The sequence below is a fragment of the Mytilus trossulus genome, chromosome 3, assembly GCF_036588685.1.
Source record: "Mytilus trossulus isolate FHL-02 chromosome 3, PNRI_Mtr1.1.1.hap1, whole genome shotgun sequence".
Taxonomy (NCBI): domain Eukaryota; kingdom Metazoa; phylum Mollusca; class Bivalvia; order Mytilida; family Mytilidae; genus Mytilus; species Mytilus trossulus.
Genome location: NC_086375.1, coordinates 93,061,696 through 93,079,407, shown reverse-complemented (window position 1 = coordinate 93,079,407; position 17,712 = coordinate 93,061,696). Strand labels below are relative to the sequence as shown.

The 17,712-nt window shown below is 32.6% G+C and overlaps 1 protein-coding gene across 2 annotated transcripts; it reads right to left on the bottom strand.

The window, feature by feature from the left end:
• Positions 1-359: 359 nt before the first annotated feature.
• On the bottom strand, positions 360-14,455 carry LOC134712878 (uncharacterized). 2 transcript variants are annotated; one of them, XM_063574864.1, is made up of 2 exons: positions 14,360-14,404; positions 360-2,897 (listed from the first exon to the last, which is right to left on the bottom strand). In XM_063574864.1, exon 2 carries the CDS (start codon positions 2,894-2,896, stop codon positions 1,001-1,003), a length of 1,896 nt encoding a protein of 631 aa, XP_063430934.1. In that variant the 5' UTR covers position 2,897; positions 14,360-14,404; the 3' UTR covers positions 360-1,000. The 2 variants fall into 2 exon arrangements, with proteins under 2 accessions (XP_063430934.1, XP_063430933.1); XM_063574863.1 differs by having other exon boundaries at positions 361-2,897; positions 14,306-14,455.
• Between the last annotated feature and the right edge of the window lie 3,257 nt (positions 14,456-17,712).

Genomic DNA, 17,712 nt, shown 5'->3' with positions numbered 1-17,712 from the left:
ACATTTATTTTTTATAAATTTTTATATAAGATAAAAGGGTCATAAGAGCTTATATTTATATGTTTTATACTATGCAGAATTGAGATAAAATTTCTAAATATTTTTTTGCGATCGAAGGTGACCGACGTTTCTGCCATAGACTTGGTTGCAAACTCTTACCTCCCTGGTTTCATTTTCTTAAAAGATAAAAAAAAAAAAAAGAAAAAAAAAAGATGTGGTATGATTGCCAATTAGACAACTCTGAGAACAAAATGACATAGCAATTAACACAACTATGGGTCACCGTACGGTCTTCAACAATGAGCGGAGCCAATACCGCAGAGTCATGCAGCTATTAAATTGCCCGTGTATCATAGAAGAACCAATCACTTGTTTCCATTATCATTTTTATTAATACAAAACCACTCCCTCCTTTATTACAACTGCCTTCTATCACATAGACTTTAAATCTCATATAGCAAAATATACTCAATTTTATAAAATAAAGTAATTTTAAAGTTTCATGACAAATACACACTCCCATTGATTATCACAGAATTAGAGAAAGAAAAACTGCCGAAGTGTTTCATCATTTGTCTGAGATTTCATCTATAACAATAGAGCAACTATGCCAGTAATCAAGTCACTTAAAAACAGTATCATGCAGCGGCGACCTCCATTTACAGCCGATTGCATTGAGTGTGTAGGCAAAGGTAATACCTTTTGTTAGCTTGCTTGATAGCTGAACCGTGAAGTCATTATGTTAGGTAAACTATCCTCCACCCTTTTTCATAAGAGTAGACTATTCCAATAGATAACCAATCTATATGTCTGTTTGACTAGACTACTTGAAAGTAGGGTAGTAAAATGTATACCTGTCAGACCTAATAATGACTTCATGGTTCAGCTAACAAGCAAGCTAACGAAAGATGTTACCTTTGCCTACACAACCAATGAAATCGGCTGTTAGTTATGTCGACGTTTCATACGAGGAATAATCCTTAATCTCACAGAGTTTAATTCATTTGTAACAATAACAATATTTTCGCAGTTCCTCATGTTCTTTTTCAATACATTTAGGTGCATCTCCATATTTATTAACTCGACTAATTGAACTTTCATGTAAGATAAATGTATCCGCTTTCACATTATAATTAACGGTTACTTCAAATAACCCGTCTCCAGGAGTTGTATAGACCCACACTTGATAAGTAGTATGTACTATTGCTGTATTGTCCGATAAATCTGCTCGGAAACCGTCAGCATCATTAGTCTTTTTAAATAGAAGCATATCGGTTTCTGGTAACAGTTTTTGTGCTCTCAATACATTTTTTAGTGTTAATTTTTCACAGAGTTTCCGATGAGGATCTGTCAATTTATTTATTTCAGAAACAACATAGTTTGAAACTTTAAGCACGGCCTGATCTTCATTATTAAGACTTTCCCAATTTAAACAGGCACACCAATGATTGGCAATTCCCGCGCTGTCACAAGTTCTTGTTTTGGGGATTTTTTTGAACAAACTAATTCCCCTGTCTCTTGTATCGCCTATTCCTGCACCTTTAAAGTTTAGAATGTCCAAGAAGGTAGGATGCAAGTCAAATGGACAAGTTAATCTATCAACATTTAATTTGAAGTTTTGATATGCTGCACTATGTTTAGATTTAAACCACTCGGGAAATGAAAATCCAAAAAACGGAAGTCTTTCTTCCTGTTTACCTTGCAACGAAGATCGAAGACTGCTGAATCTAGCCCCATGATCGCTCATTAAAATTACAAGAGTATCTCTCAAATATTTTCCATCATTTAGAAATTTTAAGAGATTAACCGTGTCCTCATCTGCAGTTTCAACCATGTTGTTATCCCCATGACTGACTTCACTATGGAAACCAAAAACAAATTTTGGAACTTTGTCATATGTAGTGTAAATGTCACGAATCCATTGCATAAAAACTTGAGATCTTCTTTTACTACCTAAACACAATTTTTTATGTTTGCTATAGTAATTTCTTTGTGCTGTTACATGAAACGGTCTCATATAATGATCAGTAGGTTGTTCCTTGAAGCCCACCATTCTATATGTAAATGTTCCTATATCTGGACAATCTTCGCCCCACGCAGTCACGTATCCATTCTTCTGAAAATCTTTCCAAACCATTGGGTAAATATCGACGAAGTCCTTTTTAGGCAAACTTTTAAGTGTTCGGGGTAATTCTAATTCTGTTTTCCCCGTAAATATGGGTATAAGAGCTTGTGGTGTTCCATCACCTACGATATTATATCCGTTAAGTATTGTTCCTTTTAAAGTCTCAGTGAAATATTCATATGTCTTTTTCAATTTTCTCATATATGTCATATGAGACAGAGAATCAAAACCGAGTATTAATACATCTAAACCTAGACCGGAAGTCAGATTAGCTATCTTTTTGTGATATTCTGGTACATTTCGCACGCCGACATGTACATTTTCGTACACATTTTTGTCTTTCGCGGTGCAGTGAACTTTCACAAAATCATATTTGAGAGGTAGAACTGAAGAATCAGATAAAGTCACAGTTTCTAAATCTTTGTTCCGGAAGTCATCAATACGATCAAAATAAGTAAGTTGACAAGAAATACTTCCATGATTTTTCTTAGCTTCAGATGTAATAAACACCGATCCATTCGATATAGATACCCAATCCGGATCTTCGGAACACTTTACAGGATCAACGGAATGAAAATGTTTAGCATAATCTCCTTCAAATGGATTAAATTTTGGCTGAACACATACTTGGTCTCTTTTTCTTCGAACCGACCCAGTAGAGAGCTCTATTGATGTAGGTGATATGATAGCCTTTGACATTGAAATCCCAATATAAATACCTGTTAATATAAACCCAAGCACTAGCAATAGTCTCCGCGTTCCTTGGCGCATTCTGAAAGAAATAAAAAAATACAGGTATAATAATTAACGTTGGTTTCTTGAAAAAACCGTATTTAAAAAAAATTCAAGCATTGTTACATGTATTTACTAGTAACTATATATGCCCAAACTACATTAACAAAGTTCAATCACTAAATATGTGATTTTTTTTAATAGATCGACTTACTTTCAGAGGCGGAGCCACGAATTTTGAAAAGGATACTCAATTGATATAAAATAGAATATATTTATATCCAATTTTAGACGATCTAATGATGAAATAATCACGCCCTCAACGCCCTCTTGATTCGCCACTGACTTTTGCCATATATCTGGGTTAACAGTTGACCAGCTTGGTCAAATAGATACGTAATCCGTATCTTTGATAGTCAAACTTTGGAATCTTAATTCTGATTTAGAAGTGGAATAGCTCTTATCTGTATAGAGACCAGCATGACGCCTAGGTGGCCTACTGGTCTAGCGAGTCGAATACAGTGCAAGGCGATTTGGTGTCACGATTTTTCAAAAGCATGAGTTCGAATCACGGTGAGGGAAGAACAAAAAAATTGAGAAGGCAAAGTTACAGATCTAACATTGTTGGGTAGATGTTTAGACCAGTTGTATATATTTCGCAAATTTACAGATCTAACATTGTTGGGTTGATGATAGATCTGTAAATTTTTTGTTCTTCCCTCGCCGAGATTCGAACCCATGCTACTGAAATATCGTGACACCAAATCGCCTTCACTGCAGCCGTCCCGCTAGACAACACGACCACCTGACCTTAACAATAATAAAGCTATCGGTGGCCGTGTGTTACCTTTTCTCGTCAGTTTTAATCTAGCGTCGTACTACAGTACATGATATATAAGACATGGATATGTTATTGTAACAGATCAGCTCCATTATCTATAGTAAAGGATCCTACAATATATACATACATCTTGGCTACAAGCTTTTTGTTTTCCGTTAAGTATTAAATTTATATTAAGGTCCATTTTGTTACATCTTGGGATCAATTTTATTTGGAAATCGCCAATGACAGTCAGCAGGGTTAAAGAACATCAGTTGTTCGACCTGTTAGTCAAATGCATTTTGTTTAAATATACTTTTTCACTTTTTTGGTCTTTTGAAAAATGTTGTTTGTGCTGTATTTAGACCTTTCTACAACGAAATTTGTTGACATGCACACGTACAAAAATTGCGGTTTTTATCCAACGCAATCATAGGTTTGAACGTAGTTTTCAATACATATATATAAATTAAAATTAAATTTACAAATGCCCTTAAAGTCCTTTAATTATTTACATTTTTCTCCAACCGGTTTCACATCTTTGTGATAATCATGTATGAGTTACATTCATCCATGATTATCACAAAGATGTGAAACCGGTTGGAGAAAAATGTAGAGAATAAAAGGACTTTAAGAGCATTTTGAAATTTATTTTATTTATATTTCTTCTAGTCTGTACACATAATTCATTTTTAGTATATATAGATATATATAAAGTCTCTGAATGATTGTATAATTAAAACTATAACACAAATTCCCATACGTTTCGGCCATTACAGCCTTCTTCATTGGAATAAATTACAACATTGAAGCAACAATTACATCACTTGTATACACAACGTTATAACAACCGCTAGCTGCTATAATTTCTGCTTCCGTAGCACAAGATGTGGAGTGTCCATTTGTTTTTGAAATGTTATTTATATGGGTATCGAAATCACCGTCAATAAATTTCGTATACACTAAAAGTTGTTATAACGTAATGTATCCAAGTGATTTAATTGTTGTTTCAATGTTGTAATTTATTCCAATAGAGAAGGCCGTAATGGCCGAAACGTATGGGAATTTGTGTTATAGTTTTTTTTTATTATATATATATATATATATATACAACTCGTCTAAACATCAACCCAACAATGTTAGATCTGTAAATTTGCTTTCGCAAATTTTTGGTTCTTCCCTCGCCGGGATTCGAACCCATGCTACTGTGATATCGTTATATATATATAAGTACGTCTGAACCAGTGACGGCTCTACAACAGATTTTACTCATCGGATCACCGGATCACCAGCAGTGATGGTGACACAAGGCTGAAAATACATCTGTATACATAAATCGTCTGAACATCAAACCAACATTGTAAGATCTGAAAATTTGCTTTTGCTAATGTTTTGTTTTTCCCTGGCCGGGATTCGAATTCATGCTACTGAGATATCGTATATGTTTCATGAGTGATAAGACCTGATTATTCATTTTAATCTAAATTGGGACCAGAATATTTATTTCTAAAATCTGCCAGACCCCACCTCCGAATCAATTGATTTTCAAATTAAATATATCATGAATCTGATTGTGTTGAATGTATATGATAAACGATTAATACATAAATTAACATTAAGTGGTAACATTTGATCAAATTATACATCACTATGTTCAAACTGTTGTCTCCAACGTTGAATATTAGATAATTACATATCAATACACAAAAACTGGCAACATAAGTCCAGAACATATGATCAGAATATCTTTAATTTTATGTGTGATAAGACAAGATTATTTATTTCTAAAATTTGTCAAGCATCTGATTTCAGAATCAAACGATCATTGTTCGCTTACATACCACGAATCTAATTTTGTTAAAATATATGATAAACAGAGCAATACATGGTGAATTGCTGTATCACCACTCGACCAATATCATCCCTCGGGCCTCATGTTGTTTTCTCATGATCATACAAAATGCAATACGGATTTAGCCATGTATTATTCTATTTATATCACCACTAGACCAATATCATCCCTCGGGCCTCATGTTGGTTTATCATGGTCATACAGCATGCGATACGGATTTGGCCATGTATTATTCTATTTATATCACCACTCGTCCAATATCATCCCTCGGGCCTGATGTTGTTTTCTCATGATCATACAAAATGCAATACGGATTTAGCCATGTATTATTCTATTTATATCACCACTCGTCCAATATCATCCCTCGGGCCTGATGTTGGTTTATCATGGTCATACAGCATACGATACGGATTTGGCCATGTATTATTCTATATATATATTATAAAAATATTTTTCAAGTCCATATAATCTTTGATTGTAGATGAAGTAAGTAATGTCCATTCGAGTGACACAAGGCTGAAAATACATCTGTATACATAAATCGTCTGAACATCAAACCAACATTGTAAGATCTGAAAATTTGCTTTTGCTAATGTTTTGTTTTTCCCTGGCTGGGATTCGAACTCATGCTACTGAGATATCGTATATTTTTCATGAGTGATAAGACCTGATTATTCATTTTAATCTAAATTGGGACCAGAATATTTATTTCTAAAATCTGCCAGACCCCACCTCAGAATCAATTGATTTTCAAATTACATATATCATGAATCTGAATGTGTTGAAAGTATATGAAAAACGAATAATACATAACTTAACATTAAGTGGTATCATTTGATCAAATTATACATCACTATGCTCAAACTGTTGTCTCCAACGTTGAATGTTAGATAATTACATATCAGTGTGGCCACTATTTTATGCCAGAAACATATATCTAAAAATGAGGGTACCTTTTATTTGGCCTTCCTGTGCCATTTCGATCCATAACATCACTGAAGAGACATTTATAGTCGAAATCCGGATCTGGTGTACTTATAAAATAAATCGTGGCCACAAGTTAATCTTTTTAGTATTAAATTTATATTTAAACAGATAAACAGATAAAAATTAACTTGAAGCCACGAGGTTATGCCACAAACATACGATGTCAATATTTTTTTAGTACACCAGATCCGGATTTCGACAATAAATGTCTCTTCAGTAATGTGAGGGATCGAAACGGTATTTGGAAGGCCAAATAAAAAGTACCCTCATTTTCAGAAAAAGTACCCTCATTTTTTAGATAGACTCTTGAATTTTAAGAGTCAATATAGGATGAACGGATCATATAAACCGGAGGGAAAATATGATACAAGCCCAAACGAAAAAAATATAAACGAGACAAAATTGAAAACTACGTTCAAACCTATGATTGCGTTGGATAAAAACAGCAATTTTTATACGTGTGCATGTAAAACAAATTTCGTTGTAGAAGGGTCTAATAACAGCACAAACAACAGTTTCCAAAGGACCAAAAAAGTGAAAAAGTAGACCTGAAAATTTTGCTATTGCAAATGTCTTGTTTTTCCCTGGACAGGATTCGAACTCATGCTACTGAGATATCGTTGCACCAAATCGCCTTGCATACCTAGACGACGCGCTAGACCACTCGACCACGTATTTCCTGGGATGATACGAAATGTAACCACATTTAATAATTGTCAGAAAGGTGGTAAAGAAGCAGTCTGTTAGACGACAATCTAGTTGTGAGGAGGCTGGGAGGGAGAGATGAGTTAGCAAATTTATTGATGTCAGGATAAAGAAATATTTAATCACAAAGCTAGACAAATGTACTATAACGCTTACGTTTTACCTCACTTAGATTAGTGTTGTTCAATGTGGGCAAACTGTAATAACTTTTCTATTAGATAGTTTACAAAAACTGCAATAAAAGGCAGCAAGAATAATTTTAGACGAACATGATTCCACCTAACCTTCAAGAGAATTATTTCACGGATGTAACATTGTGTAAATCACACAAAGAATACTTTATATCACAAATCATTAATAATGTATAAGGCAAAACATGGCTTAGCTCCAGAACATATACCCAGTCTTATATTGTATCAGATTCTGCAAACCAAAAACATCATACGAGATTTTCATCCTAAGACAATTTTATAAATCCAAATACACAGTTGTACAAGTCTAGTTTCTTGTACACTGGACCAAAAGTGTGGAATGTTATTCCTAATTCAATCAAAAAATCAAATACAGTATTCGAATTCAAACATGAATACAAATCTATGTACTTTTAACATAACCATCATATTTGTACTGTAAAGCCATATCATAATTGTTTGTTGTATTTTAAATTGTATATAATCTTTATTTATTGTTATTCATGCATGATTGTTTATTTTTAATGTAACTATTATTGTTTTAAGAGAGCCTTATTGAAAATTGGTGTAATCCAAATGAGTTACTCTCTCTAAATAAAGATATTATTATTATTATTATTATTATTATTATTATTATTAATAATATTATTATTATTATTATTATTATTATTATTATTATTATTATTATTATTATTATTATATCGTATTGTCAATTGATGCCATGAAAATTTATGACGTTATCCAATCAAATTAAACGTTTTTTTTAAAAGCAATGTTGCATTAGAATAGGTAATATCATTACAAATTAGATACTCCAATAGATGTATTAATGGTTTATACATCAATCGTCCTCCAAAAGAAAAGTTTCATTATTCAAAATGATAAAATTAGCGAATCATTAAGATTTCATGAACGAATTTATATTTGTTTATGTGAAACGAGAGTGGAATGTTCACTATATTTCCCTTAAAACAACAACTGATAATTTACTTCTTTCCGGATTTTCAGTTTATGATGGATACCTTTCAAATTTCATATATCATGAATCGGATTGTGTTGAATGTATATGATAAACGATTAATACATAAATTAACATTAAGTGGTAACATTTGATCAAATTATACATCACTATGTTCAAACTGTTGTCTCCAACGTTGAATATTAGATAATTATATATCAATACACAAAAACTGGCAACATAAGTCCAGAACATATGATCAGAATATCTTTAATTTTATGTGTGATAAGACAAGATTATTTATTTCTAAAATTTGTCAAGCATCTGAATTCAGAATCAAACGATCAGTGTTCGCTTACATACCACGAATCTAATTTTGTTAAAATATATGATAAACAGAGCAATACATGGTGAATTGCTGTATCACCACTCGACCAATATCATCCCTCGGGCCTCATGTTGGTTTATCATGATCATACAGCATGCGATACGGATTTGGCCATGTATTATTCTATATATATCACCACTCGACCAGTATCATCCCTCGGGCCTGATGTTGGTTTCTTATGATCATACAACATGCAATACGGATTTGGCAATGTATTATTCTATATATATCACCACTCGACCAATAACATTCCTCGGGCCTAATGTTGGTTTCTCATGATCATACAACATGCGATACGGATTTGGCCATGTATTATTCTATATACATCACCACTCGACCAATATCATCCCTCAGGCCAGATGTTGGTTTATCATGGTCATACAGCATGCGATACGGATTTGGCCATGTATTATTCTATATATATTAGAAAAAGATTTTTTCAAGTCCATATAATCTCTGATTGTAGATGAAGTAAGTAATGTCCAGTCGAGTGCCAAACAAGAATTAATTAATGTCCATTCGAGTGCCATAACATGCATTCTTTAGAAGTTGTATAGAAAGATATACTCTCTGATTGTAGATGATGCAAGTAATATCCATTCGAGTGCCAAATAAAATTAAAATGGAATTTGGGAATGGGTCAAAGAGACAACAACCCGACCATACAAAAAACAACCCCAGAAGGTCACCAACAGGTCTTCAGTGTATCTTGAAAATCCCGCATGCATTCTTTTAGAAGTTGTAGATAGATATAAAAGGATGTGGTATCATTGCCAATGAGACAACTCTCCATCAAAGTCACAATTTATAAAACTAAACTATTACAGGGTCGTAGATTTGTATATTGACGAAGATAATCTTCCTTCTTTCCATTTAAGTTTTTGTTTAAATCAATCGTTTGCACTTGTTTATATAACGATAAGATGTTAATAAAAATGGTATTGTATTGTATTATTTAACCATTTTATTCAAACTTCAAGCTGTGGTTAAATTTTGATTTACTGCAAATGATTGATTTATCTAAGGGCGGAAGGAAACGAGTTAAAATCAACCCACTTGAAACGATAGGAAATTCTGAACAACACATTTCCCGGAATTTAAGTGAAGTTACATAAATTGATACGGAAATGCATGTTTAACTATAATGATACTAAAATAAGTGTATCATGAAATAACTTATTTATAAAACAAAACTATCAAACTAATTATTTAATGTTTTAAAATATCTACCATTATCTTTAATCTTGATTTAACTCGGGACGTGTCTGTCGACGAAACAAAAGAAAAAACTGAGATCTTTAAGGTTTTTAAGTTATTTTTTATTTTATTTTAATTTCATTAATTCAATCTATGTTGCCTTCTCACATAGAGGCATGTTACCACAATACCTTTAGATTCAAGGCAATTTGCCTACAACTGAAAATGTCTTGCCTGATTTTTTTGTTTTACATGCAGGCTTAAGTTCCTGACCAGGCATATATCGAAAGTTGGTCAAAGATTACTCTGACTTCAAAGGGCTGTTTTGCCAAACAAGCTCCCACGCTCCCGCTAGTCTGGCAAAACAGCCGTTAGACGTCAGAGTAATCTCGGACAAATCGAAAGTTATGCGTAAATAGTGATTCAATATTTGCATGAAAAAAAAAGATTGCAAATACAAAAAAGAAGATGTGGTGTGATTGCCAATGAGACAACTATCCACAAAAGACCAAAATGACGCAGACATTAACAACTATAGGTCACCGTACGGTCTTCAACAATGAGCAAAGCCCATACCGCAAATTCAACTATAATAGACCCCGATAAGACAATGTAAAACAATTCAAACAAGAAAACTAACAGCCTTATTTATGTAAAAAAATTGAACCAATAACAAATATGTAATACATAAACAAACAACCACTGAATTTACAGGCTCGGTTTTCCAAATCCAAAAAAAAAGGACCTCTGATTATATTTATAACAAATGATTATAAGATATATCAAGGTTTTATCTTTATTGACATTCCAGAAAGTGTATTCACTTGAAGATTACTTAGGACCGCAGCTTACAAGGTTGTAAATTGCTTTAAGAAAGATAGCCCCAAATCTTCTTTTTGTTTATGAATTTCTATATATCACGATCAGGTAAATACAAAAATACCAAATAAATCGATAATTAGAAATTGAGCATTCCAAAAAAAAAAAAACGGTTACAGTTAACCAACATTGAAGTAACGAAACGTCCTGTATAACGATATATTCTCATTTGATGTAACGAAGCCATAATAATGAATTGGCTTTTCAATGCATGGCACTGCTTCTTTGCTCTAAGTGTGTGTTTGTGTCATTGATGGGTACCCCATATCGTGTTTTACTACTCATTGATGGGTACCCCATATCGTGTTTTACTACTCTATTAAACACAATAAAAGATATAAAAAAAAAAGCAAAAATAGTTAAAAGTTTTATGGCAGTCTTCAGTATAAAATAACGGGCATTCTCCATTAGAAAGAAGTCGTAATATATCTTCTGAATTTAAAAGACATTGTGATTTCAAGCTAAAATATATTGTACACAGACCAAACATTCTATGCATGAAGATCGTAGGCAAACATCTTGGTGTCTTTTGTGTTTTAGGGTTACCATTTCACCGAATAACCTTTCACCCAATAAAAAAATACGCTCCTGTCACAAAATAGAAGTTCCTTCATAATATAAGTTCCCAAAGGAAAGATATTCTAGAATATTATTTCCACAGGAATTAATAAACAGTATAAATTCCTAACGGAATAAATTATATAGAATATTTGTTCCAACAGGGATAGGTATTATGACATTGTTAATAACAAAGTTTCCAGTGGAACTTCTGTTAGGCAGAACAAATATACGTTGACACTCCAACATATAATTATAGTCTTTACAAACAGACACTTGTCAATGCTATTTACCACAATGTTAATCGTCCTTAGCGTGCTTAGTCTACAAAGTTTGTATATACTAAGTAATTGGTCGGAATTGTATGGTGTTTTGTTGTTAGCTTATAAGTGCAATATTCGCATAGTCTTTTTTTATTTTATATCTTGTTGCCATTTTGCTAGAATTTAAGAACATGTGGCATGGTTAATATAGTTAGTGTTTAAAAATATTAATATAATCTTTGTACAAACTATCCTTCGTCTATGTGTTTTTACGGTACTGATGATGGTAAAAGTTGTCTAGTATATATAGTTTTATTACTTGATACATTAGTCTGGTCGGAAATACATTAGTTACAAAAATGTACCTCCATTTGGGGCAAAAGCGATTTTTCAGGCATCAACGCTATCTAGTACAAGGGGGTTGGTGTAGGCAAATATAACCCTTACTTTTCAATCGGGACCTTATGTTGGTAAGCAGTGGACATGATTTTATCTTGTTTGTTTTTCGGGTGTTTTTTTTTTATTCATGACAGCTTTTTTTTTTATTCATGACAGCTTTTTTTTTTATTCATGACAGCTTCTTTGTCTTTTATTTAAAAAATTACGATTATTTTAACATGGTTATCAAGACCTAGCTGCTCCAATGTTTAACATGGAGAAATGTCTTGTTTTTTTTATTGTTATCAATAGTAATATGTTTCATATATACAGTTTGATGTTAAATAGAAGTGTTATGGGGAGTTTCATTCTAAAATATTTCAGAATTGGAAGTAAGATGTGACTAGCCTATTATCCTTGTAGATTGCATTTTTTAATGTTTTGGAAGTACTTTGAAAGCAGCATGTGTTATATTAGATTAATGCCACTTTTTATTTCTAAAAATGTTCGAATTTGTGTATTCCAGCTTAAGATCATAAGGAAGTACAAATGTAAATAGTGGGTAAGTGGTGATTTCTGAGTGTATATGCGTGAAAAAGTGGCGTTATAATAGGACGTTATTTTCAACACAATCTCCAACTGAAAAATACAGATGAAATTGATAAACGGAGAGAAAAGAAAAACTATAATTGAATTCATGTAAGCGAATAATTCCACACCAGAAGGTGTACTATTTTATACAAGTAACCGGTGATATTAATCGGAATGTAAGGTTTATTTCTTAATCAATACTTAATGTATAGTATGAAATCATTGGAAGTAATATGTTTTTAACTTCAATGTAACATATGCCTCTGAAGTAAAAACAACAACAACTAGGCAATCATATCACATCTTGTTTGTTTCTATTATCAACCAAACATGAGCAAAGCAGAGGCTTGTGTAATGGCAAATAAAGATTATTGTTAGTCTGTTCATGAAAAGTTAAGCTAAATATTTTACAATGTTAAAATTGTTTTTTTTTTTTTCTGATTTCCCCAAACCCTTTTTAGCTCTCCTGATCCAAAAGGGCCAAGTAAGCTTTTCTCTTCACTTGGCGTTCGTCGTACGTCGTCATCGTCCGTAAACTTCAATCTTCTCTGAAACTACTGACCCCCAAAAAAACATACTTAACATAAATCATACTTAGGATAATCAGTTTAAGATACGTCTCTGATGACCTCGCCCACCAACCATGATGGCCGCCATGAATAAAAATAGAACATAGGGATAACATGCAGTTCCAGGCTTATATCTCTAAAACCAAAGCATTAAGAGCAAATCTGACCAGCTGGAAAAATGTACATCAGGACAAGATCTATCTGCTCAAAATTTTTCAGACGCATCAATTAATTCGTTGCTGTGTTGCTGATCCTGAGTTGGTAATTTTAAGGAAATTTCGCAGTTTTTGGTCATTAACTTGAAATGTTTTATAGATAGAGATAAACTTGAAGCAGCAAAAATATATCAAGCTCTACAAATAAGTCTACAAAAAAAATACAATTGACCCCATAAGGAGTTAAAATTGCCCTTAAAAGTAAATTTTTCATATTTTTTCGTAAAATTTAAGGGCCGAAATATACTCAGCCACAATGTTCCATGGGGTCACTTGATTGAACAATGTATCCGATGACCAATAAACATAGAACATGGTTTATTATAGAGGTCTATTGGAAATGACCCATAAACATAGAACATATATGGGTTTATTATATACAAGTCTATTTGAAAAATTTTAAACAATTTCAAATAGTCACCACTTAAAAAACTAATTTAAATAATGATAAGGGGTCTTAAGAAATTTTAGTCTACAAAGGGATAACCTGCTTTAAATAACTACTGGGCCGAAGTATACCAAACTTGGCCCAATTATTATTAGGGTAACAAATACTATTTATTGGGATTATAACCTTATTTTACATGATTTCCAAATCCACAATAGACCCCCCCTCCCCCCTCACAATAGATACATGTACGCAACATAGGCTCTTTGGTGCCTCTTTTTTTCTTTTTTAAACGAGATATAAGATACTCGGTTATTTTCTTGAGTATATACTATTCAGGTAATTGGTATAGAGTCTTACATTCATAAGTGAGAAGAGCAGACAGAAACCATACACAGTTCACCCTTGACATTTAATCAGAATGACCCGATGTTTATATATGCAGGTTAATCTTCAAACAGAAATCAATATCCAGTTTCGGAAGAAAATGCAAAAATTAAAATCATTACCTTTATAGATGGTAAAATCCAGACGAATAATTTACACACAAATAATTCTTATACCTTAAAAATACACTACTAAGTGTTTACATTAACTTGGCCATATTTGATTTGTTATCAGTTACGATTAAGATAATTTTTACACAGTAACTTGGCTATTTCCTCTTATCATGATGTCAGTGTGTTAGTAAACAAATACCTTGCACAATTTATCAATAGATCAATACAACAAAATCAAAGTTGATCGATCTTACAGTTTTGGGATTTTCCCACTATCATGACCATTAAAGAATTGAATGCCATATGCTCTTTATAGGTCACTTACTTAATACTAGAAAATACCGCGAAATATATGAAGTACAATGTTACCAACCCCACAACTCACCCAACCCCTGCTTTTTATGGCATACTAGAACACACCCGTGATATCGCGGGTCCGTGACTGACTTAAAGTGTATAACTATGCGCAAGCCTTATTTTAGTATTAGTATTGTCATCTGATAAAGTCATGCCGATTAAGAAGACAGTTTTCTCTGCTTTCAAATCTTTTTGTTTGAACCCGTCGAACTGGAACTTATCAATTATTGGTAATATTAATTATTTGAAAAACAAAAGATCCTGGAACAGAGTATTTCTTAATCAACAGCATTGTCCTATATTAGTTATAAATAAAGTAGAATTCTTTGATTCGCTGTTTTACGTCATGCCCGCTAACAAATTGAAAACTGTACCTATACGCCGTATTTTTTAGTCCAGATTTTTAGTATTTTTATTGTTATCTTAGAAAGTCTTACTGATTAAAATACTACAATAGACCTGTAACAATTTGACAATTTAGTAGTGTCAACCCTGTTATTATGACCGGTGTATGTAGCATATCAATCCTGAATAAGCATATTAATTCTGAATACACCGTTTGTTGGTGCGCCTGTCAGATGCGGAACGTACAGATAAGGTAATAGGTAACAGGTGAATATACTATTGGTATCGGTATCAGACTCGACCCGGAACTTCTTAATTATTGGCAATATTAATTACGTGGAAAACAAAAGGGCCTGGAGTGGTGTAATTTTTAATCTACACCTTTGTACTATATTAGTTATATATAAAGTTGAATTCTTTGATTCGTCGTTTTTACGTGATGACGGCTGACAAATTGGACCTCGTAATTTTAGTATTATAGATATAGTAATCAGCATTTTAAGTGGTATTCAGGGTTTTCAATTGAGAGTAGTTGGTCCTAAAAGACATCAGACCTGGTACGCAGTTTTTAGAAATTTAGTTGTTTGTTCTCAGAAATTGTTACCCCCCTTTTTTTACCCACTATTTAGCAAAGTGATATTCAGGGTATTTGGCTTGTAATGACATGATAGGCAGCAGGTTTTTTTTACTCAGTGTTATGCGGGAAAGAAGGAGTAAGGGTGGACTAATGCAGTTGCCTCCCCTTTCCCGTTGTCAAAAACAGTAGCTTTTAAATATGTTTTTAAAGAGCTGTGAGGGTAAAGCAATTAACCAACAAAATTTCGTAAATGAACATTATTCTTCAGAGATGTACAGGTGCAATATGAGTTATCATAAAGGGTTCTGTAGAACTCTGTTTTTTTCAAGGATTCCCCCCCCCCCCCCCTTTTCCCCGCAAAAAGTGATTTTACAGGATTATAAAAAATCCAATATTTTCTTTAGATATTTTTCTACGGAGTACTACATTGTAGTTTCGTCCCAAGTTTCATGTCAATTTATGAAGATTGATGCATTGATAATTTATAAAAACATAGTCTGTCAGTATAATACTGGAAAATTAATAAACAAAACAGAGTCTGTCAGTATAATACTGGAAAATTAATAAACAAATAATTTACTTTCAAAACTTTGCTTGAGACAAAAATTGTATAAAATGCTTGGAATCTGCTGAAGTTTCATTTAATTCGATTAAGTTTTGACAATGAATTTGTTGTGTAAATTTTTTAACCCCACACTATAATTTTTAGTACCTGTTAAAACACGGGAAAACTAACTTCAATATTATGCTATCAGTTAGTTCACTCTTTTGACCATAAACAGTTTCTGTTCATCTTTCGGAAAATTTCTCAAAGGTTTGGCAAATTTATAATTATTTAAAAAATAACATACTTAACCTAGACATTGACGCCGCCGACGAAATTTAGGATCGCTATGTCGCGCTTTGGCGTCATAGATACAAATGTATGTCACAGGCTCGACAAAACGAATCTAAGGAGATAAAGGATTGCTTAAAACAAAAACGAAGGGAGTATAAAACACACAGTAGCTTCAGGCTTGACAGAATATTATGAACAAATATATGATATGATACCATTTGACTGAAAGTAAATTTCGTCAATTTGATCCGCAATTACAAGCCAACGAAGAAAGCTGATGTTCTTCTAACAAGTTAATTTTATTTTCTTTATAAATGTTTAAACCTACATGTATGGTTTAGACATATATTGGTTAATCAGTATTCGACACACATTGTTTCTATCATTAAACTTGTCTGACTTCTTATGGAATAATAAAACCCGGCTAACCCTTACTAAATCTGACAACAATGTCTGACTTCTTATGGAATAATAAAACCCGGCTTACCCTTACTAAATCTGTCAACAATGATTCTTTAAAATCCCAATCTAGTTTGATGTTCGCACTTTTGATCACATCCTATAAATAAAGAAAAATGAAAGTAATACTGTCTGCTGTTTATATATTAAATGATAGAATTGTTGATTGAAAATAGCAATGTTGCCTACATAAAAAAAACGCACATTATATGAACAAATAGTTTGAAATGTATTATAAGGTGTTAAAACAAAAGTATATCTTCACTTCTTATTTGTACTTAAAACATGGTCATTTGTTTTTGGAGGAAATAATCTTTGCTAAGATAACTCAGTATATATTGAATAAAATTCTTCGAAACGTTTTTGTCCTTAATTTTTTGTAAATTCAATACAGTTAGTTTTGTAACATGCTTTCTAAGAATACTGGCTGTTTCCTTTAATTAGATATAAGAAGATGTGGTATGGATGCCAATGAGACAACTCGCCGTCCAAGTCACAAATTGTACGGAACCTTGGCTATAATGGGCCAAAATGACATTTGTGAAACCATTCAAACAGAAACACCAACGGTCTAATCTGTATCAAAAGCACACTTATGAACCACATTAACAAACAACAACAACTGAACATCAGGTTTCTGACCTAGGACGGATGCAAACAAATGCAGTTAGTTTAAAAGTTTAAATAGGTACTGTACTATAACCATTACCAGAAACAATAATGTAACATCAAAATATAGAAAAACACTTTAAAACATCAATTGAAATGACTTACCTCAATCAAAAGAAATATCAACACAAAATAGCGAACACCCTCAACCTTGGACAAAATGCCGCAAAA